Source organism: Silurus aristotelis (assembly GCF_946808225.1).
Source record: "Silurus aristotelis genome assembly, chromosome: 3".
In the NCBI taxonomy this organism is placed as follows: domain Eukaryota; kingdom Metazoa; phylum Chordata; class Actinopteri; order Siluriformes; family Siluridae; genus Silurus; species Silurus aristotelis.
Window position 1 is genome coordinate 8,427,598 of NC_139576.1, and position 21,587 is coordinate 8,449,184.

Consider the following 21,587-nt stretch of genomic DNA (forward strand, 5'->3'; position numbering starts at 1 on the left):
GGACGAGGTGGGTGAGATTTGTGTGAGCTCCTGCACTACAGGCGTATCCTATTACGGCCTGCCCGGCATCACCAAGAACGTGTTTGAGGTGAGGACACGCTTCCGACCTGCACAAGGAATGAAAGAGTGGTAGCAGATTTCGCTTTTCACATCAACGTTCTTTTTCTTCTAACCTCCCTTTTTTATAGTGAATAAAATAATGTATATTATTAGAGAATTTTAACTCATTGCTATTATACCATAGACTACAGTTTTGCAGTTCTGTGAAAAACTCTTTGCCCCTTGCATTTTCTTTGCCCCATGCATTATCCACATTGGATGGTTTTCTTGCATGAGGAACCTGTTCAAGGTCATGCCACAACATCTCGATCAGATTTAAGTCTGTACATTGACTAGGACACTTCAAAATGTTTATTTAGTTTTTAATTGTATTTTTTTTCTGAGCCATTCACAGAAGCATTTTTTTTTCTTTTTCACAACACTACCTGTGATGAATAAATTAATCTTGAATAAATGACATTTGCCTATTTCACTGTTTTTTTTTTATTTTTATCTAGACCATTCCTGTGACCGCATCCAGCTCTCCCGTGAGCGATCGACCGTTTACTCGCACTTCGCTGCTCGGCTTCATCGGACCGGTCGGTTCATATTAAAACTTTGACTTCATCACCACAGCAGTTCAATAATGCTGTTAGTATGTCAGTTTAGGAAGGGAGAGCTTTGGCAGCTCAATCGATCAGCTGTTGGACTCCTATCAGAAAGTCGTGAGTTCAAATCGAAGCAGCACAACAATCCTGCCACTGCTGAGTCATTAACCCTGAACTGCTCAGGTATATGAATGAGATCATTGTAAGTCGTTCATCTGCCAAATGGCATGAATTTTAATGTGTGTGTTTGTTCTGACACTGTCATGTAATGTCGAGGCAAAGCGGACACAAGCTTATTAATATATACAAATACAAAGTCGTGTATCCAAATAACGTGACCCGGGCAAAGCAGTGAAGTAGAGCGAGTGAACGTCCCCAAGACGGACACGTTTTTGTGTGAATACAAAATACAAAATACTGTAGCAGCACCAGTTTTGACGTTTCTGGAAAGCTCCTGCTCACGTTTACAAAAGATGCCTGATTCACAGGCAAAACTGTCCTCCTCAGACACGTCTAGTCTCTGATCCTCTCATCATGGAGCACACACACAGAAAACACAGCAATCCTGAATATACACACACACAAACACCAAAAACAGATTCGAAGACAGACACAGAGAACATGAAGACCAATGATGAAGACATGACAAGAATGAAAACACACACGTGACAGTACGGGGTGTGGAGAAGAGACATGAATCATTATATAATTATGGCATTTGGCAAACACCCTTATCTAAAGCGACTTACATTTATCTCATATATACAAATAAGCAGGTTTGGGGTTAAGGGCCTTGCTCAGGGGCCCAGTAGTAGTAGCTTGGTGTGCCTGGGATTTGAACTCACAACCTTCAGATGTAAATTCCCAATGCCTTAAACACTAAGCTACCACCTCCCCAACAAAGAGCGTAACAAACATAGCTATTCAAACATGGAGCTGGCTTTCCACAGGCTGGGATGCCAGATATTCGTATATTCCATACACTGGAAAATAAAAGTCATTTAATTCAATAATTAAATTTTTAATTCTGTGGTGTAATTAAAATTCGTGCACTAAATAAAAAAATCCACACAGCATGTGGTACAAAATGCCCTGTTTTGGTGATCGGCTGTGTTGTGCTTTTGCCAGGACGACCTGCTGTTTGTTGTAGGGAAGATGGACGGTTTGATGGTGGTCAGTGGGCGGAGACATAACGCTGATGATGTGGTGGCGACTGCACTGGCGGTGGAGCCGATGAAATTCGTCTACAGAGGGAGGTGAGTTTATTCTGTACAGTTCGGTTTTATTTGTATAGTGTTTTTTTTACAATGGATATTGTCCAAAGCAGCTTCACAGAAATAAAGAGGTTAGGAATTAGGAATGTATAAGTTTAGTGCCTTTAAGTTTATCCCTAATGAGTAAAAACTCAATGAGATTGTATGAGGAAGAAACCTTGTGAGGAACCAGACTCAGAAAGGAGCCCATCTTCATCTGGGTAGCACCGAATGTCCATTCATTACAATTCAATCATTGTTGAGGTGTTTAGTGATAGACACTTAAATGCAGAACTGTTCATACATCCTGTGGTCCTGCAGACTGTTGATATGATTTTCTGTCCAAACTTTTAAACTTACAATACTGATTATTCTCCTTATTGCCCTGAGACAATTTACTGAATGCCTGCATACTTGTGTGTGTGTGTGTGTGTGTGTGTGTGTGTGTGTGTGTGTATGTGTATGTGTGTGTGTGTGTGTGTGTGTGTGTGTGTGTGTGTGTCTAGGATTGCTGTGTTTTCTGTGTGTGTGCTCCATGATGAGAGAATCGTTGTGGTGGCGGAACAGAGACCAGACGCTTCCGAGGAGGACAGCTTCCAGTGGATGAGCCGAGTGCTGCAGGTACCACATGTATATATACACAGACACACAAACACACACACTTACTGTCTTACTATTGTTGTGCTCCACTACACAGAAATGTAACCACAGTAAACAAAACCAGTTACTGAAATGTTATTTTTTTAACTACATTTAAAAAAATAAAATAAACAAATTAATAAGTCAATAAATAAACTTCTAAGGACCAGCCAGATGTCCCCACAAGGTCAGTAATTCTTATCGCTGTGGGAAGTTATCATAGTGCATTTCAAAATCCACTAAATAAAGACTTTTGTCTTTCATTTAAATCTGAACCTGTGTATGTATGCTAAGGGGTCCAATGCAAATCCATAATTATTTATTCTCCATAGATGCAGGACATTTCCAAAAGACAACATTTCTGGAGTTTTTTTCAGTATGATGCCACTTTGATTGCAGTTTTTGCGGTTTGCTGTAGAGGGTGCCAAAACAGCGGAATTAGAATTACCGTTTCTTTTGGACTATAAGCCGCTACCTTTTTCCCACGTTTTGAACCCCGCGGCTTAAACAACGAAGCGGCAAATTTATGGATTTTTCCTGGGTTTTTCCCAGTATTCACAAACTTCAAGCTAAAAAACTGAACCCCATAACATTAGACTAATGAAATTTCCGAACGGAAACGAAAAAACGCACCTCACCTGTGCTCACGCTGCACGGCTTCGGGAGAAAAAACTTCCACCGGTGCACGACGATGCCAAAAGAAAAACTCCCGAGAGAAATAGTTTTGAAAGGAAGGAGGAAGACAGTGAACAATGACTTTCTTGGTCGGCTACTGTTTAGATACAAGCCGTTGTAGCGCGTTGAGTCTGGGTGAAGGGAGAGCTCGCTAACTCCAGTTACAACAGAAATCATATAAGCACAGACAGGTTTCCAAAACTCGTGCTTTTTTATTTTTCTTGGCAACAGCGTTATGGGTTAGTCAAAGAAACTTAGAAATCAACATCAGAAAATAATGAGCACATAATCCTCAGTTTTACACGCACACACAGGCAGTAATACCGGCAGAATGCAGTGAGGTGCTGTTCCCAAAATGCCGCTCTGCTCTTAAAGGAGCCACAACATATTTCACCCGTTACACCGTGTAACAGACACTGTCTTTCGGTAAAGCCTGTGTAAAGTTCATTAGTTCCAGTGTAGATACACTTATACACAAAGTGTTGCTTAATTATGGTAAAAATAAAAATATTTGTAAAATTCAGTGGGTCTGGCTTATACAAGGGTGCGCTTTATAGTCCGGAAATGACGGTATTATAGAATTATGCCGAAGAATTAGTTTACCGTTCACACGTAAAGAAACACAGAAGGAATGGGTGTCAGTGTTTAATTATTCTGTCACAACAGTAAATATAATTAATATCAGTATTTATATTTGTATTGTAATTGAGATATTGAAATTACAAAACACACACACACACACACACACATTCCAATGTAGTGTGGTTAAGCGCATTCTACTTAACAATATTGTGTGCGTGTGTGTGTGTGTGTGTGTGTGTGTGTGTGTGTGTGTGTGTGTGTGTCAGGCGATAGACAGCATTCATCAGGTAGGTGTGTACTGCCTGGCACTGGTTCCTGCTAACACACTTCCCAAAGCGGCACTCGGTGGAATTCACATGTCTGAGACGAAGCAGCGTTTCCTGGAAGGAGCTCTGCACCCCTGCACTGTACTCATGAGCCCTCACACCTGCATCACCAACCTGCCCAAACCCCGCCAGAAACAACCAGGTACACACATCTCCTTATGAATGTGTGTGTGTGTGTGTGTGTGTGTGTGTGTGTGTGTGTGTGTGTGTGTGTGTGTGTGTGTGTGTGTATATACATTTTATTGCATTCCTGTATGTTTTAGTTTAAAGCCTCTGACTTTCTTGATTTTCCTCATTCCATCCCATGTATTCTCTGCCCTGTTTGCCCCGCCCCCTGTTAGAGGTGGGTCCTGCCTCTATGATTGTAGGAAATCTGGTTGCTGGCAAGAGAATCGCTCAGGCCTGTGGCAGAGACGTGACTCAGTTGGAGGATCATGATCAGGCACGTAAGATACACACTCTCATACACACTTTTATCTTCATATATATATATATACACACACACACACACACACACACACACACACACACATATACATTAATTATGTAACCTCAAGTCTTCGTGCCAGCCCTGACCTTCTTAACTCCCCAAAAGCTTTAAACATTTCAGAAAGTTGGAGACACACAATTCCAAAAAGTATTAGATGTCTTCGGATGCAGTAGCATGAAATCTTCCCTTCACCTGAACTAGGAAACCTAAACCTGTTCCAGCATGATGATGCACCTGTGCACAAAACCAGCTCCATTAACCGATTCCTTTACGTGGGTTGGAGTCGACTTTACTCGAGATCTGACTTCAACTTTATTGGACATATTTGGGAAGAGGTTTATCCCTTCATGTTTCTATCCACCCCTACTCCATAAATTTCAACAAAAAATTCCTAACAGTATTGTAAAATAAATACCGCATTTTTTCGTACTATATGCCGCTACTTTTTTTCCCACGCTTTGAACCTTGCGGCTTAAACAACAAAGCGGCTAATTTATGGATTTTTCCTGGGGTTTTCCTGGTTTCACAAACTTCAAGCCAAAAAACTGAACCCCATAACATTAGACCAATGAAATTGCCGAACGGGTTCAGGTGAACCAATGAAACTCTTTATATTAAATCAGATGCGCTCCCACTGAATCGGGCCGCACCACATCATAAATATGGATGATGTTCCTCTGACGTTTGACCTGCCGCTCACTCGGACTGTCTACAGGAAATGTGAATCATTCGTCAAGCTGAAAACAACCGGGCATGAAAAAACACACTTCACCTGTGTTCTGAGCTGCACGGCATCGGGAGAAAAGATTCACCGATGGTGATTTTTAAACGCACGACGATACCAAAAGATGAACTCCCGAGAATAATTGTTGTGAAAGGAAGGAGGAAGACGGTGAACAATGACTTTCTTGGTAGGCTACTGTTTAGATACAAGCCGTGTAACAGACACTGTCTTTCGTTAAAGCCTGTGTAAAGTTCATTAGTTTCGGCTTATAGACAGGTGCGGCTTATTTATGTTCAAAATAAAACTCTTTGTCAAATTCAGTTGGTGCGGCTTATATTTGGGTGCGCTTAATAGTCCGGAAATTAGGGTAATTTGAAGGAAAAAACAGTTTCTCTCACAACCTTACACGTGGTCACAATCCCAAGTTTAGGAAGCGAGTGCTCAATCTTACTTATGCATTACTCATACATTACTAATACTTACACATTTACATTATTAGTAATGTTCTACATTATTACGGGGAGGGTGGTAGCTCAGTGGTTACAGCTCTGGGTGACTGATCAGAAGGTCGGGGGTCATGCCCTGGTATTGCCAATCTGCTACTATTGGGCCTTTAAGCAAGTCCCTTAACCCTCTGTTCTCCAAGGGCGCTGCATCATGGCTATAACCAATCACTGAGATACACAATAGAAGAATTTTACTGTGCTGTAAAGTAATGCTGTCATGCTGACATGGTTGTGTGTTGTGTGCTTGCAGTTTCTGTACATGCAGGATGTTCTGCAATGGAGAGCTCAGGCCACACCAGATCACCCACTCTTCCTGCTTCTCAACGCCAAGGTACGTTAGCACCATATATCGGCTTCTGTACACCGGAGAAGCTCAGTGAACACGACACTCACCGTACTCTTTGATGAATGTGTGTGTCAGGGTGCCGTGGCGAGCAGTGCGTCCTGTGTGCAGCTCCATAAGCGTGCCGAGCGCATCGCTGTGGCTCTCATCGAGCGGGGAAGACTGAACCCGGGAGATCACGTCGCACTTGTTTACCCGCCTGGTAGGAGACGAGAAGTGAAGACATCTGTCAACAGCTTTAACATTGTCCTATCTTTTTTTTGTACATTTGCACTGTATATTGTCACATGCAGGCAGTAAAATGTCTCACAGGCATTCAATCATTCATTCATTTATTCAATAACAGATTCCAATTAATTTATATAACAGCAATGAATACCAACGCTAATACTTAGTTTTCTATGTTTAAGATTAGATAGGTGTGTGCTTTTTTTTTTAAACAAATAATTTCATATTTATTCCACATTTGCTATTATAATAACTAGAAACCGACCAATTAATCGGGTTTGTCGATTAAATGGCCCCTGTAGTCAATTGCTGGAACTGTCAGCTATCTGCAAAAATCCATACCGATAGTTTTTCCGGTTTGTGTTGGAGCAGTTGAGAAGATCTGTTGTCATTACAAGAGCGGCCTCTAGAGGCAAATCATTGAAACGGCGCTGCACGGAGAGTGCTTTATTATATTTATTATTTATAAATTATTATTTACATAATTATTTTCTTTAACTAATATATTTATATTATTTCATTGGGCACATTTTTTAAAACATGGTAAAGGACAAATGTATATACACCTGAATTTTTTTTTCTGCGAAAAAGCAGTCAAAACCTTTTAACCAATCAGAATTGAGAATTCAAGAGTTTTCAGATATAAATACGTATATTAAATATGCAATAAACTCTAAAGCCTCCCTGTGTGAATGTGTGTGTGTGTGTGTGTGTGTGTGTGTGTGTGTGTGTGTGTGTGAGAGTGAAAGAGCAAGATAGAGAGACCACATAACATATTCTCGAGTGAGTAATATCAGAAATGTCTCTGTTTTGCTGCAGGCATCGACCTGATCGCTACATTTTATGGCTGTCTGTACGCCGGCTGTGTTCCGGTAACAGTCCGTCCTCCCCACCCACAGAACCTGGCTACAACACTACCCACGGTCAAGATGATCGTTGAGGTAATAATCACACCATGTTGCCTAACGTGATGGAATTCCTCTTCTGAGCAGGAGGTTTAATTAAATTGCATTGTCCATGACAGGACAAAAACCAAAGTGTTGGCTCTCATGGGGAGCAATTATTTCATGATTTCCATCACAATTACAATAATCATAACAGTGAATTGGTGAGGCCTAATTGACAGTTTTTAAAAACAGGACCAAAATGACAGAAGTGTCCATGGTTAAGGGTGTAGGAGTGTCCTTATGCTCGTAATAGTCTCATAATAAATAGTTCAGTTTAGCAAATTTAGCTTTATACATTTACACATTTTGAACGTATATGTACATGTGTGTGTTTGTAAGTTGCACTGGATGAAATTGTATCTATCTATATCTATTGTATCTATATCTAGAAGAATGTCTCGCAAATGGCGTAAATGTAATTGTGTGTGTTTGTGTGCTTGCAGGTCAGTAAGTCAGTGTGTATTTTGACCACACAAGCAATAATGAAGCTCCTGAAATCCAAAGAAGCCTCGGCTGCCGTGGATGTCAAAACATGGCCCATGGTATTAGACACAGGTACAAGGACCAGAGTTAAATTTCTTGATTAGTGATTCAGTGACTGTGAGCCGTAAACACTAACGAGCCCAAAACTTTACAGAATGCCGTTTAACGGTAATAAAAAATAAAAATAAAAAAATTTCTAAACATAAATATATATATAGTAACTGTACAATTATTACAAAAGCAAACACCTCATAAAAGTATCATCCTGCACATTTTCAATGGTAGAGGCAACCCGGCAGACAATGATCCATAAAATCTTTTCAGCATTAAGCCGTGTCATTTTATGATATACTGTCTGGCCAAATGTGTGTGTGTGTGTATGTGTGTATATATATATATATATATATATATATATATATATATATATATATATATATATATATATATATTCATTCAATATCCGCTTATCCGTAATTCGGGTCGCGGGGGCAGCAGTCTAAGCAGGCCCCCCGCCTTTGACTGCTGCCCAATCCTCACAGCCCACGGGAAGGCGGCCCCACGTCACTACGACGTCATGGACCTTGATATTTCCCTCGTAAGGGACCCCCGGAGCATAGAGGGTTAAGGGCCTTGCTCAAGGGCCCAAGAGTGGCAGCTTGGCGATACCGGGGCTTGAACCCCAGACCTTCCAATCGACAACCCAGCGCCTTAACTGCTGGAGCCACCACTCCGCCTCATATATATATATATATATATATATATATATAATAACTGTATATCAACCTCTTCTGGGAAGATTCCACTTGATTTTGGAGTGTGTTTTTGCAGATTTGTGTGAGATTCATTCACCCACAAGGATGTTAGTAAAGTCAGGTACTGATGTAGATGAGGTGAGGAAGTGCAGTCAATGTTCTAATTCATCCTAAAGGTGTGATCTTCCTCTGCTTACACCATATCTTCATGGAGCTGGTTTTGTGCACAGGGACATTGTCAAATTTCAACATACATACAGTATATGAAGATTATAATTTAGTATAAGAAGAGGAACATCTTAAGTCGGGGACATGAAGAAGCTTGTCAGACAATATTCAGTCCGGTTCAGTTCTGTTTACTTTTATTCGAATTTAGTTTTCTTGTGTAATATAAATTCCTTAACCTGTTTATTTGTATAAAACAGATCATTGTAAGTCATTTAGGATGATGGCATCTTCCACACACCACAAATGTGACACACTGATTTTAAGATTTCAGTAACAGCTCAAAGTGAGAGATGTGCTGTAGTAATAATGATGTTCATTCTCGTGTTTTCAGACGATCTGCCCAGGAAGAAACTCCCACAGATCTACAAGCCTCCGACGCCAGAGATGCTTGCGTACCTGGACTTCAGTGTGTCCACTACAGGCATACTGGCTGGAGTGAAGGTATCATACAGAATATCCATCACAAGACTGATGTATGTAAACCTCTAAAGAAATGACAGGTGTTGTGTCACGTATAGGGTGCAGTAAGTACAGAGTGGTCTACCAAAGAGTTCAGACGGTAGTCTGGAAGTTGTATGCATGATTGTAGATATATTTATAGCTAGGCTCTTTAAGGACAATGGTAGGCCATTAGGGCCAGTAAGGCCTTCTCTGCTGGCCTAAACCCTACCAGAATCACTCACTTATGTTTTTAATATGCATTTAATTATTCCACGTAGTCCATCCTTTACATCTCATAGCTTTTCTCACAATTTAGGTTGGAGTTTCTATCCAATCAGATTTCACCCCGTCACATCACAAAAAGTATCTGCTGTGAGGCCTTCAGAATCAGCACTGTGGGTGCCTGGTAGCGTAAAATCCATCCTATATCCAGGATATCGCTTCAACCAATCAAATTGCGAGTTGGCCACATGCCACACTTTGGCCACACACATAAAATAACGTTGGCATTTTCAGATCCCTTTGATTGGATAGTCAGAGAGCGGAGTTGTCAGAGCTCGCAAACCACTTCTGCTGCAAACTGCACATAGAGATTTAATGTCTGTGTATTCATTCCACAATGGATGACAGAGGAGAAGAAATTGATTTGGTCACAGATACACTTACATGGACTTTTACAAGAGGGACTTTTCAACAAATGCTGGACATCATGAGGAAAGGTCAAACAAAACTGTTCAAAACAGTTGTTAAGCTTTTTCATGAAGGAATTTTGCTTGTTCTTTACTGTAGTATTTGTACAAAAACACACTTTGCTTTGAATATCCCCAGGAAAACCATAACGCATGTAAAATTCTGTGCAGAAAATGCACAGAAAACCCGGAGACTGTTTGTGATGCAGCACTCTGTTATACTGCGCGTCTGTATAATATTGATGGTTTCTGTAGCCGTGGCCTCATACTGATGGCATTAAGTGGTGGATTGATTCAGCTAATTCTTGGTGGTGCTGGGATTAGAACCCATGATCTTTTAATCAGAAGTCCTACATCTTATCCACTGAGCTACCACTTACATTGTTGTTTTGGTGTTTTTTTGTTTTTTTTCCAAACAGATGTCCCATACTGCTACCAGTGCCTTGTGTCGCTCCATAAAGCTGCAGTGTGAGCTGTACCCTTCACGACAGATCGCCATCTGCTTGGACCCTTATTGCGGCCTCGGATTCGCTCTCTGGTGCCTCTGCAGCGTGTACTCAGGACACCAGTCCGTTCTGGTCCCTCCTCTAGAGTTGGAGAGTAATGTATCAGTGTGGCTCTCGGCTGTGAGTCAATATAAAGTGCGCGTCACATTTTGCTCTTATTCAGTAATGGAGATGTGCACGAAAGGCCTGGGCTCTCAGACCGAAGCTTTGCGGGTAAGTACACTTCTCTCTCTCTCTCTCTCTCTCTCTCTCTCTCTCTCTCAGAGATACACACTCGAAAGCACTCTTTCTTCTGTCTTTTGACTGGAATTTGTTTCGATCCGATGCAATCGGAAATGAGATTATATTACAAAAGCGAACGCCTCATAAAGGTATCATCCTGCACATTTTTGATGGTAAAGGCAACCCGGCAGACAATGATCTAAAAAATCTTTTCAGCATTAAGTCGTGTCATTTAATGATACACTGTCTGGCCAAATGGTAGTCGACACCCAGCCTTTGTTGAACTAGTTGAAATTTAGTTTAACTTTTTTTTATTCCAACTAAAATCATGTAAAATGTTTTGTGAGAGTTGATAACTATTTATTTGTTTAGTTGTTTGACTACATGGATTGCTTTTACTAATACAAAGTGGTGGAGGGAAACGGGACATTTTGGAACTAGGAGTTGGCGACCCTGGGATGTCGGGACTTTGGTTTGGAACCAGTGCGAGCTCCTTTAGAGCCTCTTATTATTAGTTATAATGGAGCAGTGGACTGGTGCGCTCACCGTAACACCTTTTATAAAAATGGCGATAGCGTGAGTGCTGTGCAAAGGGAATTCCCTGCTGGTTGGATAAAGTTTTCAAGATATTTCAGGATAAAGATTTATAATTATCTATACACAGGTGAGTATATTTTCCTACAAGGGATGACCATGATGCCTTGTAACTTCTCGACCAAGTACAGTGGAACAATGTAAATGGTACCATATGAAAGTTTATAACTTGATCTCCACTTTGAGACTAAAGATTATGCTACATTTGTGGCATACTGCACCTCAAAACATCAGGACAAGAGCTGGGTCCCGCATTGTTGCTGCATTACATGTGCAACTTATCTGCGTCATTGGCTAACCAAGAAGAAAAAGCGCAGTCCCAATAGTGTGGAGGAAACCCACATTTAATGTTTGAGCTTGTATTCTGTATTTATCTGATATTCACATTATATTTCATAAGCTTAAAAACTGTATAATTTTAGGATCTTACCTTAATAGTCTGGAAATATACACAGCAATGGGACCAACCCACCCACAAGTCGTCAGTTTGTCATGAAAAAAGCACGAAAATGTACTTTTATTTTGTTATGGAGCATAATTTCACAAGTTTGAATAAATTTGATGCAATTTTGAACTAAATCTATATCTTGGAACCTGGAGCCAATGAACACTCATTTACCTTTATTAGTGATCCAATTCTAGTCAAATGTAGACCAGCGTAACACGTATAATCACTTTAATAAGTGTTTCTTGAAAATTACACACCCATATTGTAATCACATGAGCAGACAGGACGTAATCATGACGTCCAGTTTGCTAATGATGCCGAAATTCCCTTTGCGCAGTCCTCACACTATCACTGTTCTGATAAAAGGCTTTACAGTGAACGCTCATTGCGCACCACTCCACTGCACGCCACTGCTCCATTACAGCTAATGATAAGGGGTTCTAAAACAATTGCTGATGTTTCCCTGCACCACCAACGAATTTTATTTTAAAAGTAAATGAAAATCTTTACCTAATATATACCCTTCAGTGGCATTATTTTTTGACAGAATAATGATGATCACCTGATGATAAATCAAAAAGTTCAGCCACATTGACTTTAATACTCACATTTCAACTTACGTCTACTTTCTGTGTGCACCCGATCAGCTACGAAACATCAACCTGTCGTGTGTGCGCACCTGCATGGTGGTGGCCGAGGAGAGACCCCGCATCGCACTCACTCAGTCTTTCTCCAAGATCTTTAAGGACCTGGGCCTCTCACCTCGTGCCGTCAGCACCACCTTCGGCTGCAGAGTCAACGTGGCCATCTGCCTTCAGGTGAGAAGGGGGTGCCATTACTTTCACTTTTGCCTATTTTATACTGAATAGGTATATGTGTTATCATGATGAAAGAAATCGAAATATTTAAAAGAAACAAAAATAAAAAATTTAGGGCAGCAAATGGTAAATAATATATATATATATGATTTTCCCGGTCTCTCTCGGATTGCACGATAGACCAATAAACTTATAGGGAATTGTTTTTTATGGAGTTGAAATAATGAAATGTATTAATAAAAATACAATTATTAATTATAAAATGAAGCAAAATGTTAATACAGTACAGTACTGTATAAATAAAATAGCATTTTTGGGGCGGCGTCCATTTATCCTGGTTTTTCGCGGGTGGTTTTGGGAGGTAATCATAAACTGGGGATTACTGTATATAACTTATTTTCATTGTAGTGGAATACAGTTGTGTTATATGTGCTGTACATAAAATGAATGACTTTTTTTTTTAGCATCATGTCTGTGTATTTTTTTCTTGTAATGCGTGTCCTTCTGGGGTTTATTTGTTTTTTTTGGGTTTGGTGTATGTCTGTGGTTTCTTTATATCTGTTTTTTGTTGTGTTTGTGTGTGTGTGTGTGTGTGTGTGTGTGTGTGTGTGTGTGTGTGTGTGTGTGTGTGTGTGTGTTTATGTGCACATCCGTCCCACTCCTTCAGCCCAACAGACTGGGCAACCTGGCTGATCAGGTACAGTGTGTAGACGGGAAAAGTGTACACAGTCTTCTTTATATGTGTGTCTCTAGATATACAGTGAGTATAAATATAAAAATAAGTATTTGAACACCCTGCTATTTTGCAAGTTCTCCCACTTAAATCATGGAGGGGTCTGAAATTGTCATCATAGGTGCATGTCCACTGTGAGAGACATAATCTAAAAAAAAAAATCCAGAAATCACAATGTATGATTTTTAAACTATTTATTTTTATGTTACAGCTGCAAATAAGTATTTGAACACCTGTCTATCAGCTAGAATTCTAACCCTCAAAGACCTGTTAGTCTGCCTTTAAAATGTCCACCTCCACTACATTTATTATGCTACGTTTGATGCACCTGTTTGAGGTCGTTAGCTTCATAAAGACACCTGTCCACCCCATACAATCAGTAAGAATCCAACTACTAACATGGAGAAGACCAAAGAGCTGTCCAAAGACACTAGAGACAAAATTGTACACCTCCACAAGGCTGGAAAGGGCTACGGGGAAATTGCCAAGCAGCTTGGTGAAAAAAAGTCCACTGTTGGAGCAATCATTAGAAAATGGAAGAAGCTAAACATGACTGTCAATCTCCCTCGGACTGGGGCTCCATGCAAGATCTCACCTTGTGGGGTCTCAATGATCCTAAGGAAGGTGAGAAATCAGCCCAGAACTACACGGGAGGAGCTGGTCAATGACCTGAAAAGAGTTGGGACCACAGTTTCCAAGGTTACTGTTGGTAATACACTAAGACGTCATGGTTTGAAATCATGCATGGCACGGAAGCTTCCCCTGCTTAAACCAGCACATGTCCAGGCACGTCTTAAGTTTGCCAATGACCATTTAGATGATCCAGAGGAGTCATGGGAGAAAGTCATGTGGTCAGATGAGACCAAAATAGAACTTTTGGGTCATTATTCCACTAAACGTGTTTGGAGGAAGAAGAATGATGAGTACCATCCCAAGAACACCATCCCTACTGTGAAGCATGGGGGTGGTAGCATCATGCTTCGGGAGTGTTTTTCTGCACATGGGACAGGGCGACTGCACTGTTTTAAGGAGAGGATGACCGGAGCCATGTATTGCGAGATTTTGGGGAACAACCTCCTTCCCTCAGTTAGAGCATTGGAGATGGGTCGAGGCTGGGTCTTCCAACATGACAATGACCTGAAGCACACAGCCAGGATAACCAAGGAGTGGCTCTGTAAGAAGCATATCAAGGTTCTGGCGTGGCCTAGCCAGTCTCCAGACCTAAACCCAATAGAGAATCTTTGGAGGGAGCTCAAACTCTGTGTTTCTCAGCGACAGGCCAGAAACCTGACTGATCTAGAGAAGATCTGTGTGGAGGAGTGGGCCAAAATCCCTCCCGCAGTGTGTGCAAACCTGGTAAAAAACTACAGGAAACGTTTGACCTCTGTAATTGCAAACAAAGGCTACTGTACCAAATATTAACATTGACTTTCTCAGGTGTTCAAATACTTATTTGCAGCTGTATCATACAAATAAATAGTTAAAAAATCATACATTGTGATTTCTGGATTTATTTTTTAGATTATGTCTCTCACAGTGGACATGCACCTACGATGACAATTTCAGACCCCTCCATGATTTCTAAGTGGGAGAACTTGCAAAATAGCAGGGTGTTCAAATACTTATTTTCCTCACTGTATATATTTGTGTGTAAGTTTGTGTGAGTAGGCATCTGGGTGTAGCTTACCTGCATGTCATAGAAAGCTGCTTTATGCTGTCTGTGATTTAGTACAGTCCTTGTTCATTTATCTCTGATGTGTTGTTTTAATTTGTATAGTTATAATGATGCCACGAGTTCATTCATGCCTAATTAATTAAAGCTCTTTTCCAGTTTTCTCCAGGCAGAAACAATTACGTTTCTAATCGAGTAATATTTCTTAATTCATTTATACAGATTTCTAACTAATGAGTCAAACATATTAGAGGCAGTGGTTTGATAAATCAGGATTGGGATTTTGATTTTAAAACGTTTTCAGAAGAGCTGCGATAAGTGGTTCTGTTCATTTGTTTTTATATATATATATATATATATATATATATATATATATATATATATATATATATATATATATATATATATATATATATATATATATATTTAAAATATAAAGCTTTTGGCAAGATAAATATATATATAATAAATATATATATATATATATATATATATATATATATATATATATATATATATATATATAAAATTTGGAAACACCTAGTTGTTTATTGTTTTTGAGGCACATGCATGTTTCTTTTCTTTCTTTGCAACAAACTAAGTAAAAGGCAAAACCCACCAGGAATTTACAGTAAATGACTGAAAGAAAGTTCTGTGGACATTTATTTATATATCTGTCTCTAAAAGAAGAACTTTAACACAGAGAACAGTAGAGAAGATGTTAGCAAACTGCTTCACCCCCCACAGTCAAACATAAAGGTGGAAGCTTTATTGTTTGGGTTGTTTTGGAGCAGGGAAGGTTGGAGACTTATTCCAGAAAGTAAAAGGCTCCCATTCCATACTTCAACACCAAGCAATTCCATTTGGACTGCGGGTCATTGGAACGGACTTCACCAAGAAGTGCAACAAGACAATGACCAAAGTGTACATCCAATCTTTATTTGGAGAGCAAACAATCGTCAGCTCTGCGAGGTCAGAAAGAAATTTCCAACTAGTGAAGAACACCTTTTGCAAGTTTTCCAAGAGGCATGGCAAAGTAGCTCAGCTGAATGTTTGAAGAAACGAACTGATGCCAAGAGTATGTAAAGCTGTTATTAATGCTAAAGGGAGGAGTCGTTAAAGAAAATAAAGTGGAACATCTGTACGTTTATATATTTATTTGGACAAAGTAAATCTTCATATTTTGGTAAATGAACTACCGTAATTTCCGGACTATTAAGCGCACCCATATATAAGCCGCACCCACTGAATTTTACAAATATTTTTATTTTTAACATAAATAAGCCGCACCTGTCTATAAGCCGCAGTGTCTACAATGAAACTAATGATCTTTACACCGGATTTAACGAAATATGTTGCGGCTCCTTTAAGAGCAGAGCGCCATTTTGGAAATAGCATGCCACTGCATTTCTCCAGTATTACTGTGTTTTTTTCTCCCGAAGCCGTGCAGCTCAGAACACAGGTGAAGTGCGTTTCTTCGTTTCCGTTCGGAAATTTAATTGGTCTAATGTTATGTCGCTCAGTTTTTTAGCTTGAAGTTTGTGAACTGGGAAAAACCCAGGAAAAATACATAAATTAGCCGCTTCGTTGTTTAAGACGCGGGGTTTAAAACGTGGGAAAAATGTAGCGGCTTATAGTCCGAAAAATACGGTAGTTTGTTGTACAAAAAAAAGGATCATGCATGTGTCTCTCAATAACCATACAAGACTAGGTGTTTCCAAACTTATGACAAGCAATGTATTTAATAATATATAATGCCATAAAGGTATAAACTTACACATTTTCTTTTTTGATGCTAGAGGCAACCCCATGACAATAGATTTAAGCCAGATTTAAAGACACACTATCCAAGCAAACATGTGTAAACACAAAAAAAATCAGGCTTATTTGATCTTGTTGAGCATCACATTCAAGATTTATTCCCCCTTTCCTCTTATAATAAGATCCACTCGTCTGGGAATATCTTCCATTAGAGTTTGAAGCATAGCTGTGGGTATTTGTGATCATTCAGCCTAAAGAGCATTAGTAAGATCAGGTGTGTGAGTAGGTCTGGTGTGTTCCAGGTTAGAGTCCTCTGTGCAGGACCTTCGAGTTCTTCCAATTCAAACTTAACATACTATGTCTTCATGGATCCCAATATGTGCACAGGAGCATTTGCATGCCAGTGTTCACTAACTTTTGTCCAGTATCCAGTATATAGTGTATATAGTACATTGTTATTAAGGATAGATCAGGTTTATTTTTATTTCAAGGGTTCAGACTCTGGTGGTAGAGCCCTGGTTATGGCCTGTACTATCACTCATTGTAACAGTGCTTGGGCTGCTTATGAAGCAACTTTTTTTTTTTTTTCATGCTGCAATCTTTTATTTTTCTAACACTGAGTTCAAATACTTTTTATAACATGCCCTGATAAACTACCAACTTCCTCACATAGGGTTGTCACATATAAGTAAATAGACCATGTAGATTATTTTCATATAACAGTATGGCCTTAATCAGAATCAGAACTGCCAAGTATCATGGATTGCATGTACAAGGAATTTGTCAGGGTGTGCTGGTGCTATAAAAATATAAAAAACAATACAAGCCTAAGAAAAGAAAATAATATATTAAGCTAAAAACATTAACTATACAGTTTGTGCAAGGGATGTTAAAGTGAGGGTTTTAATAAAAGTGGTGTTGATGAAGTGCGCTATTCCACTTATACCACTCTGATTTGCCGTCAATTACAGTTTTTAATTCACTACTAAAGCAACATTCGCATATACAGTGGAGTGGTGCGTGACGAGCGTTCTCTGTAAAGCCTTTTATAAGAACGGTGATAGCGAATTTCATTACCACACGTCATGAGTGTGTCCCGTCTGCTCATTTCGAAGAAACGGGTTCTGACTGGTAATGAAGTCGAAATTCCCTTTGCACAGCTCTCAAGCTATCGCCATTTTTATAAAAGGCTATAAAATGTCCCGTTTGAAATTTCGATTTCAAGCAAGCTGTGGTATAAAATAGAAACTGAACAGACAGAATCCTAATAGTGAGCACTTCTGCCAAATGAAAGAAATCTGTAACAGGAATAAATTCAGCTAATCGAGGAATCTGTCGGGTCACAGCTGGCCAACAAGTCCATTTTCCACAAAACACCACAATGCTCAAATATGGCTACCAAGAACTATAATTCCCCAAAAACGCTCATTCAACAAGCGACGAATTGAGCACAGCACACTCAAACACACACACACACACACACACACACACACACACACACACACACACACACACACCATTCATAAACCCTCTGGTTTACTGATCAGAAGGTCAGAGGTTCAAGCCCCAGCCCTGCCATTCTGCTACTGTTGGGCCCTCGAGCAAGGCCCTTAATCATGGCTGAAACTGCACCCTGGAGTCTCTTATTAATAAAGAGACTTTGGTTCATACACAAACTAGAAAGTAAGTGCTCAGTGTTTTTTCTTGTACACCTGATGTAGGAAGCCCTTTTGATATCAATTCGTTTTGATTTGTTGTTTCCAATCTTTGTTTAGTCTGGATTGTCTTGTTTGTACATCTCCTGACCTCTGTTGATTTTGACCTCGACCTTGTATGTCTCTGCTTTTAGATTTAAAACTAATTTGTGGTCACATCCTTGCCATGATTTCATAACGTGACAGAAACCAGAAAGAAGCCAATGTCAAGTCAAGTATTCTGGATAACGAGCAAATCAAGCCTATAGAATATTACTATCGCATCAGAACAAGACAGTTTTTTCATTCGTATGGTCTATAGTGATGCTTAAAGAAACCATCTACCAAACTTTGAGCTAATTAAGCACCGAAACTCTGTTTAAGGTGGTCAAGTGGATTCATCAAAGGTTAAATCAATAAGGGCATGTTAAACTCTGTATTTGAAAACATGTAGGCTTGGTGCTTTTGCTGCTCTTGCTGCTTTGGGCGTGTAGAAGTACAGAACTTAGCGCTTTTCATTAAGCAGCTGTCACTAACAATGAGTAGCTTATGGTGGAAAAATCACCTGCCTCTTGTCATATAAACCTTTTCCTGATACAGTATTTTTCCACCTGGTTAATGGTAAGGGGAGTAAACATTCCTGAAGGACCCGATCAAAGATAAAAAAAAATGTATTGCAAATTGCACCTATTCAGATGTTAAATTTTCTGCTACAAAAAATGGAAGTGAGATGATTTTGTGGGCTGAATTTATGTCAAAATTAACACACACTCAAATATTGTCTGGGAAATATTTATTCGAGTTCTGAAATTGTCTCGTTTTTTTTTTTTTAAGCTGATCCTGAAGCATTATTTGAATATCAGTTCATTTGAATATGCCAGAATGAAGCTGTCCAGTATTTTGTATGGATATAATATACTGTGCTGCAATCAAGTTGTTTTTCTTTTTTTATCAGACCTGGATGCACTAATGTGATCTGGTCCTTCAGATCTCTTTGTCATAGTAAAAAGATTTTCACCTGCCAGACTAATTCCACTTTTCCACATAGGGTACAGCCGGTCCTGATCCCACCACCGTCTACGTGGACATGAGAGCACTTCGGCACGACAGGTGAGTGTCTAGATCAGGGGTCTTCAACTAAAATTGCTTGAGGTCCAGTAAATGAACCCTCCTTACAAGATGAGGTCTGGACAATTATTCACCAAAAAACATGAATTGATGGAAAAAAACTGAAGATTTGAATATAGGCAACATTATTGGACACATTATCAATAAAAAATCTAATTAAAAGATCAATAAAAGAAAAAACTAAAGTGCTTTTGTTTCTGCTGAACTGAGATTACAGAAGAAATGAACGCATACCCCACTGGTAAAAAAGAAAAAAAAGGAAATCTCATATCACATTTTAACTTCACACGTAATTACCTAACTAAATGTATCTAATGTATAACATTGCTTTCTTGTCACTATGCTTTAAGTTGAGTTGGTAAAATATCGTCAGTAATATCATTCAGAAACTCAAACAGGCAAAAATAAGTGCCAGTGTTGGAAAAAACAAAAAGTGCAAAAAACCTTTTATCTGTTCATTAAAACAGTTCCTTTATATTCATAAAATGTAAACAACCTGAAATTAAATAAAATCGTCAGTTAGGCTGAACTGCGTCGGACTTTGGAGCATCTCGAAAACTCGGTGTTCAGCATCAACCTTTCTTCTTTTGGAATTGCATTGTTTTTCACTCACTGAAAGTTTCATCAGTTTGCGCATCGCTCTAACTGTAGTAGCAACCCGTGGCGCTGTACGACCCAAACGGCTCTACTGAGTTCACCATGATGTGTCTAATATGAATGCGATTTTATTTAAAAATAGCATATGCCATATATTTATTTCATAATGAGAAATGACTTTGCGGTTCGGCGGACACATCTTGCGGATTCAGACCGGAGTCTGCCAGTTGGCAACCCATGGTCTAGATCAGGGGTGCCCAATACCGGTAGCACCCGGATTTACGATGGAAATGCGTTCCGATGACCCCATCATAACTTCGAGACATGGCCTAGCCAAGCCTGGAGTCTTAAAGAATGGTGATCAGTAGGGGGCAGTATACTGTATTTTGTTAATAATTTAACAAATTACAGTACATAATTCAGCAAAACAGAGGATTTGCTACTATATAAATTACACAGTATATGTATGGGGCAGCAGAACCATGGGCGCCGGTTAGCGAGTGGAGGGTGGAGCATATGCTGCTCCTTTGCCTGCCCCATGAACGTTATTATCCAAATATTAACATTATTAGAATTTTGTCGTATCGCTATCATCATTATAAGATGAAAAAATTGTAAGTCAATCAAACGTCCATCACTGTGCTTCATTCGGTTATGGAAGTCGATGTCAGTGCTGCACAGGACTCATTCAAGAAGAATATCTCTGTAAAGTGTGTTTTTAGATGTGAGGGAAGCAGAACCTTGTTCAGTATTTACTATATAGACACATCCTGCCGTAGTCATTGTTAATGCTGCTGTTCTTGATGTTTGATGACTCGGAATCTAATTCAGGATCAGATCTGTACGACTGGATCTGATTGTCAGCCATAGTTTATTTAAAACTATAAAAAAAATTGGTTTCTGTGTTATTTATAGCAATGTCACAATTTACAGACGATTACCATGCAGAAGCATGCGCATGTTGGCGACTTTTTATCTCCGCCCACTGCACGCCTTTAGGACCTAGTAGATTTCAGGGAAAAGTATAAAGCCGTGTATCTCTCTTATCAATCTGACCAAGCTAAAGACTCTTCAGAGATAAGAAGGATGCAATACTGCTCTATAGGCACTCAAGATTAACATGTAATTGGCTGAAACTGTGTGTCCCCTTTAATAGCAGTAGAGAGATCACTTCATTTATCTAAGCTAGAACTTCACAAATATTCTGTAGGCTTCTCTTAAAACATTAAGAATTGTAAATGTTGGGTTTTTTTTTCGTTACAGAGTACGGCTGGTTGAAAGAGGCTCCCCACACAGTCTACCACTGATGGAGTCGGGGAAGGTGAGGAAGAAACCTACACCTACTGTCATTTAAGTCATATAATAGGAAACAATCTGCATTGGCAGGCGTTAGCAAACGAGTAGCAGGCAAAGGTCAGACAATTGGTGGACAATCTAAACTAGGTAGAACAAGATACAAGA

At 39.5% G+C, this 21,587-nt stretch overlaps 1 protein-coding gene across 6 annotated transcripts in view; it reads left to right on the forward strand.

The window, feature by feature from the left end:
* The window catches only part of dip2a (disco-interacting protein 2 homolog A), a 149,690-nt gene that overhangs the window by 119,333 nt on the left and 8,770 nt on the right, over window positions 1-21,587 (forward strand). For 2 of the 6 annotated variants that reach the window (XM_083536889.1, XM_083536891.1), the window contains 16 exons: window positions 1-88; window positions 558-638; window positions 1,776-1,903; window positions 2,407-2,521; window positions 4,063-4,264; window positions 4,464-4,564; window positions 6,093-6,173; window positions 6,264-6,387; window positions 7,233-7,354; window positions 7,804-7,915; window positions 9,155-9,264; window positions 10,373-10,672; window positions 12,371-12,541; window positions 13,209-13,238; window positions 19,450-19,511; window positions 21,390-21,447. The exon at window positions 1-88 is cut by the window's left edge and continues 49 nt beyond it. In XM_083536889.1, coding sequence (XP_083393015.1) covers window positions 1-88; window positions 558-638; window positions 1,776-1,903; window positions 2,407-2,521; window positions 4,063-4,264; window positions 4,464-4,564; window positions 6,093-6,173; window positions 6,264-6,387; window positions 7,233-7,354; window positions 7,804-7,915; window positions 9,155-9,264; window positions 10,373-10,672; window positions 12,371-12,541; window positions 13,209-13,238; window positions 19,450-19,511; window positions 21,390-21,447 — 1,885 coding nt within the window. Of the gene's footprint in view, window positions 89-557; window positions 639-1,775; window positions 1,904-2,406; window positions 2,522-4,062; window positions 4,265-4,463; window positions 4,569-6,092; window positions 6,174-6,263; window positions 6,388-7,232; window positions 7,355-7,803; window positions 7,916-9,154; window positions 9,265-10,372; window positions 10,673-12,370; window positions 12,542-13,208; window positions 13,239-19,449; window positions 19,512-21,389; window positions 21,448-21,587 lie in introns of all 6 variants that reach the window. The other 4 variants (XM_083536890.1, XM_083536892.1, XR_014532729.1 and 1 more) reach the window with 3 other exon arrangements.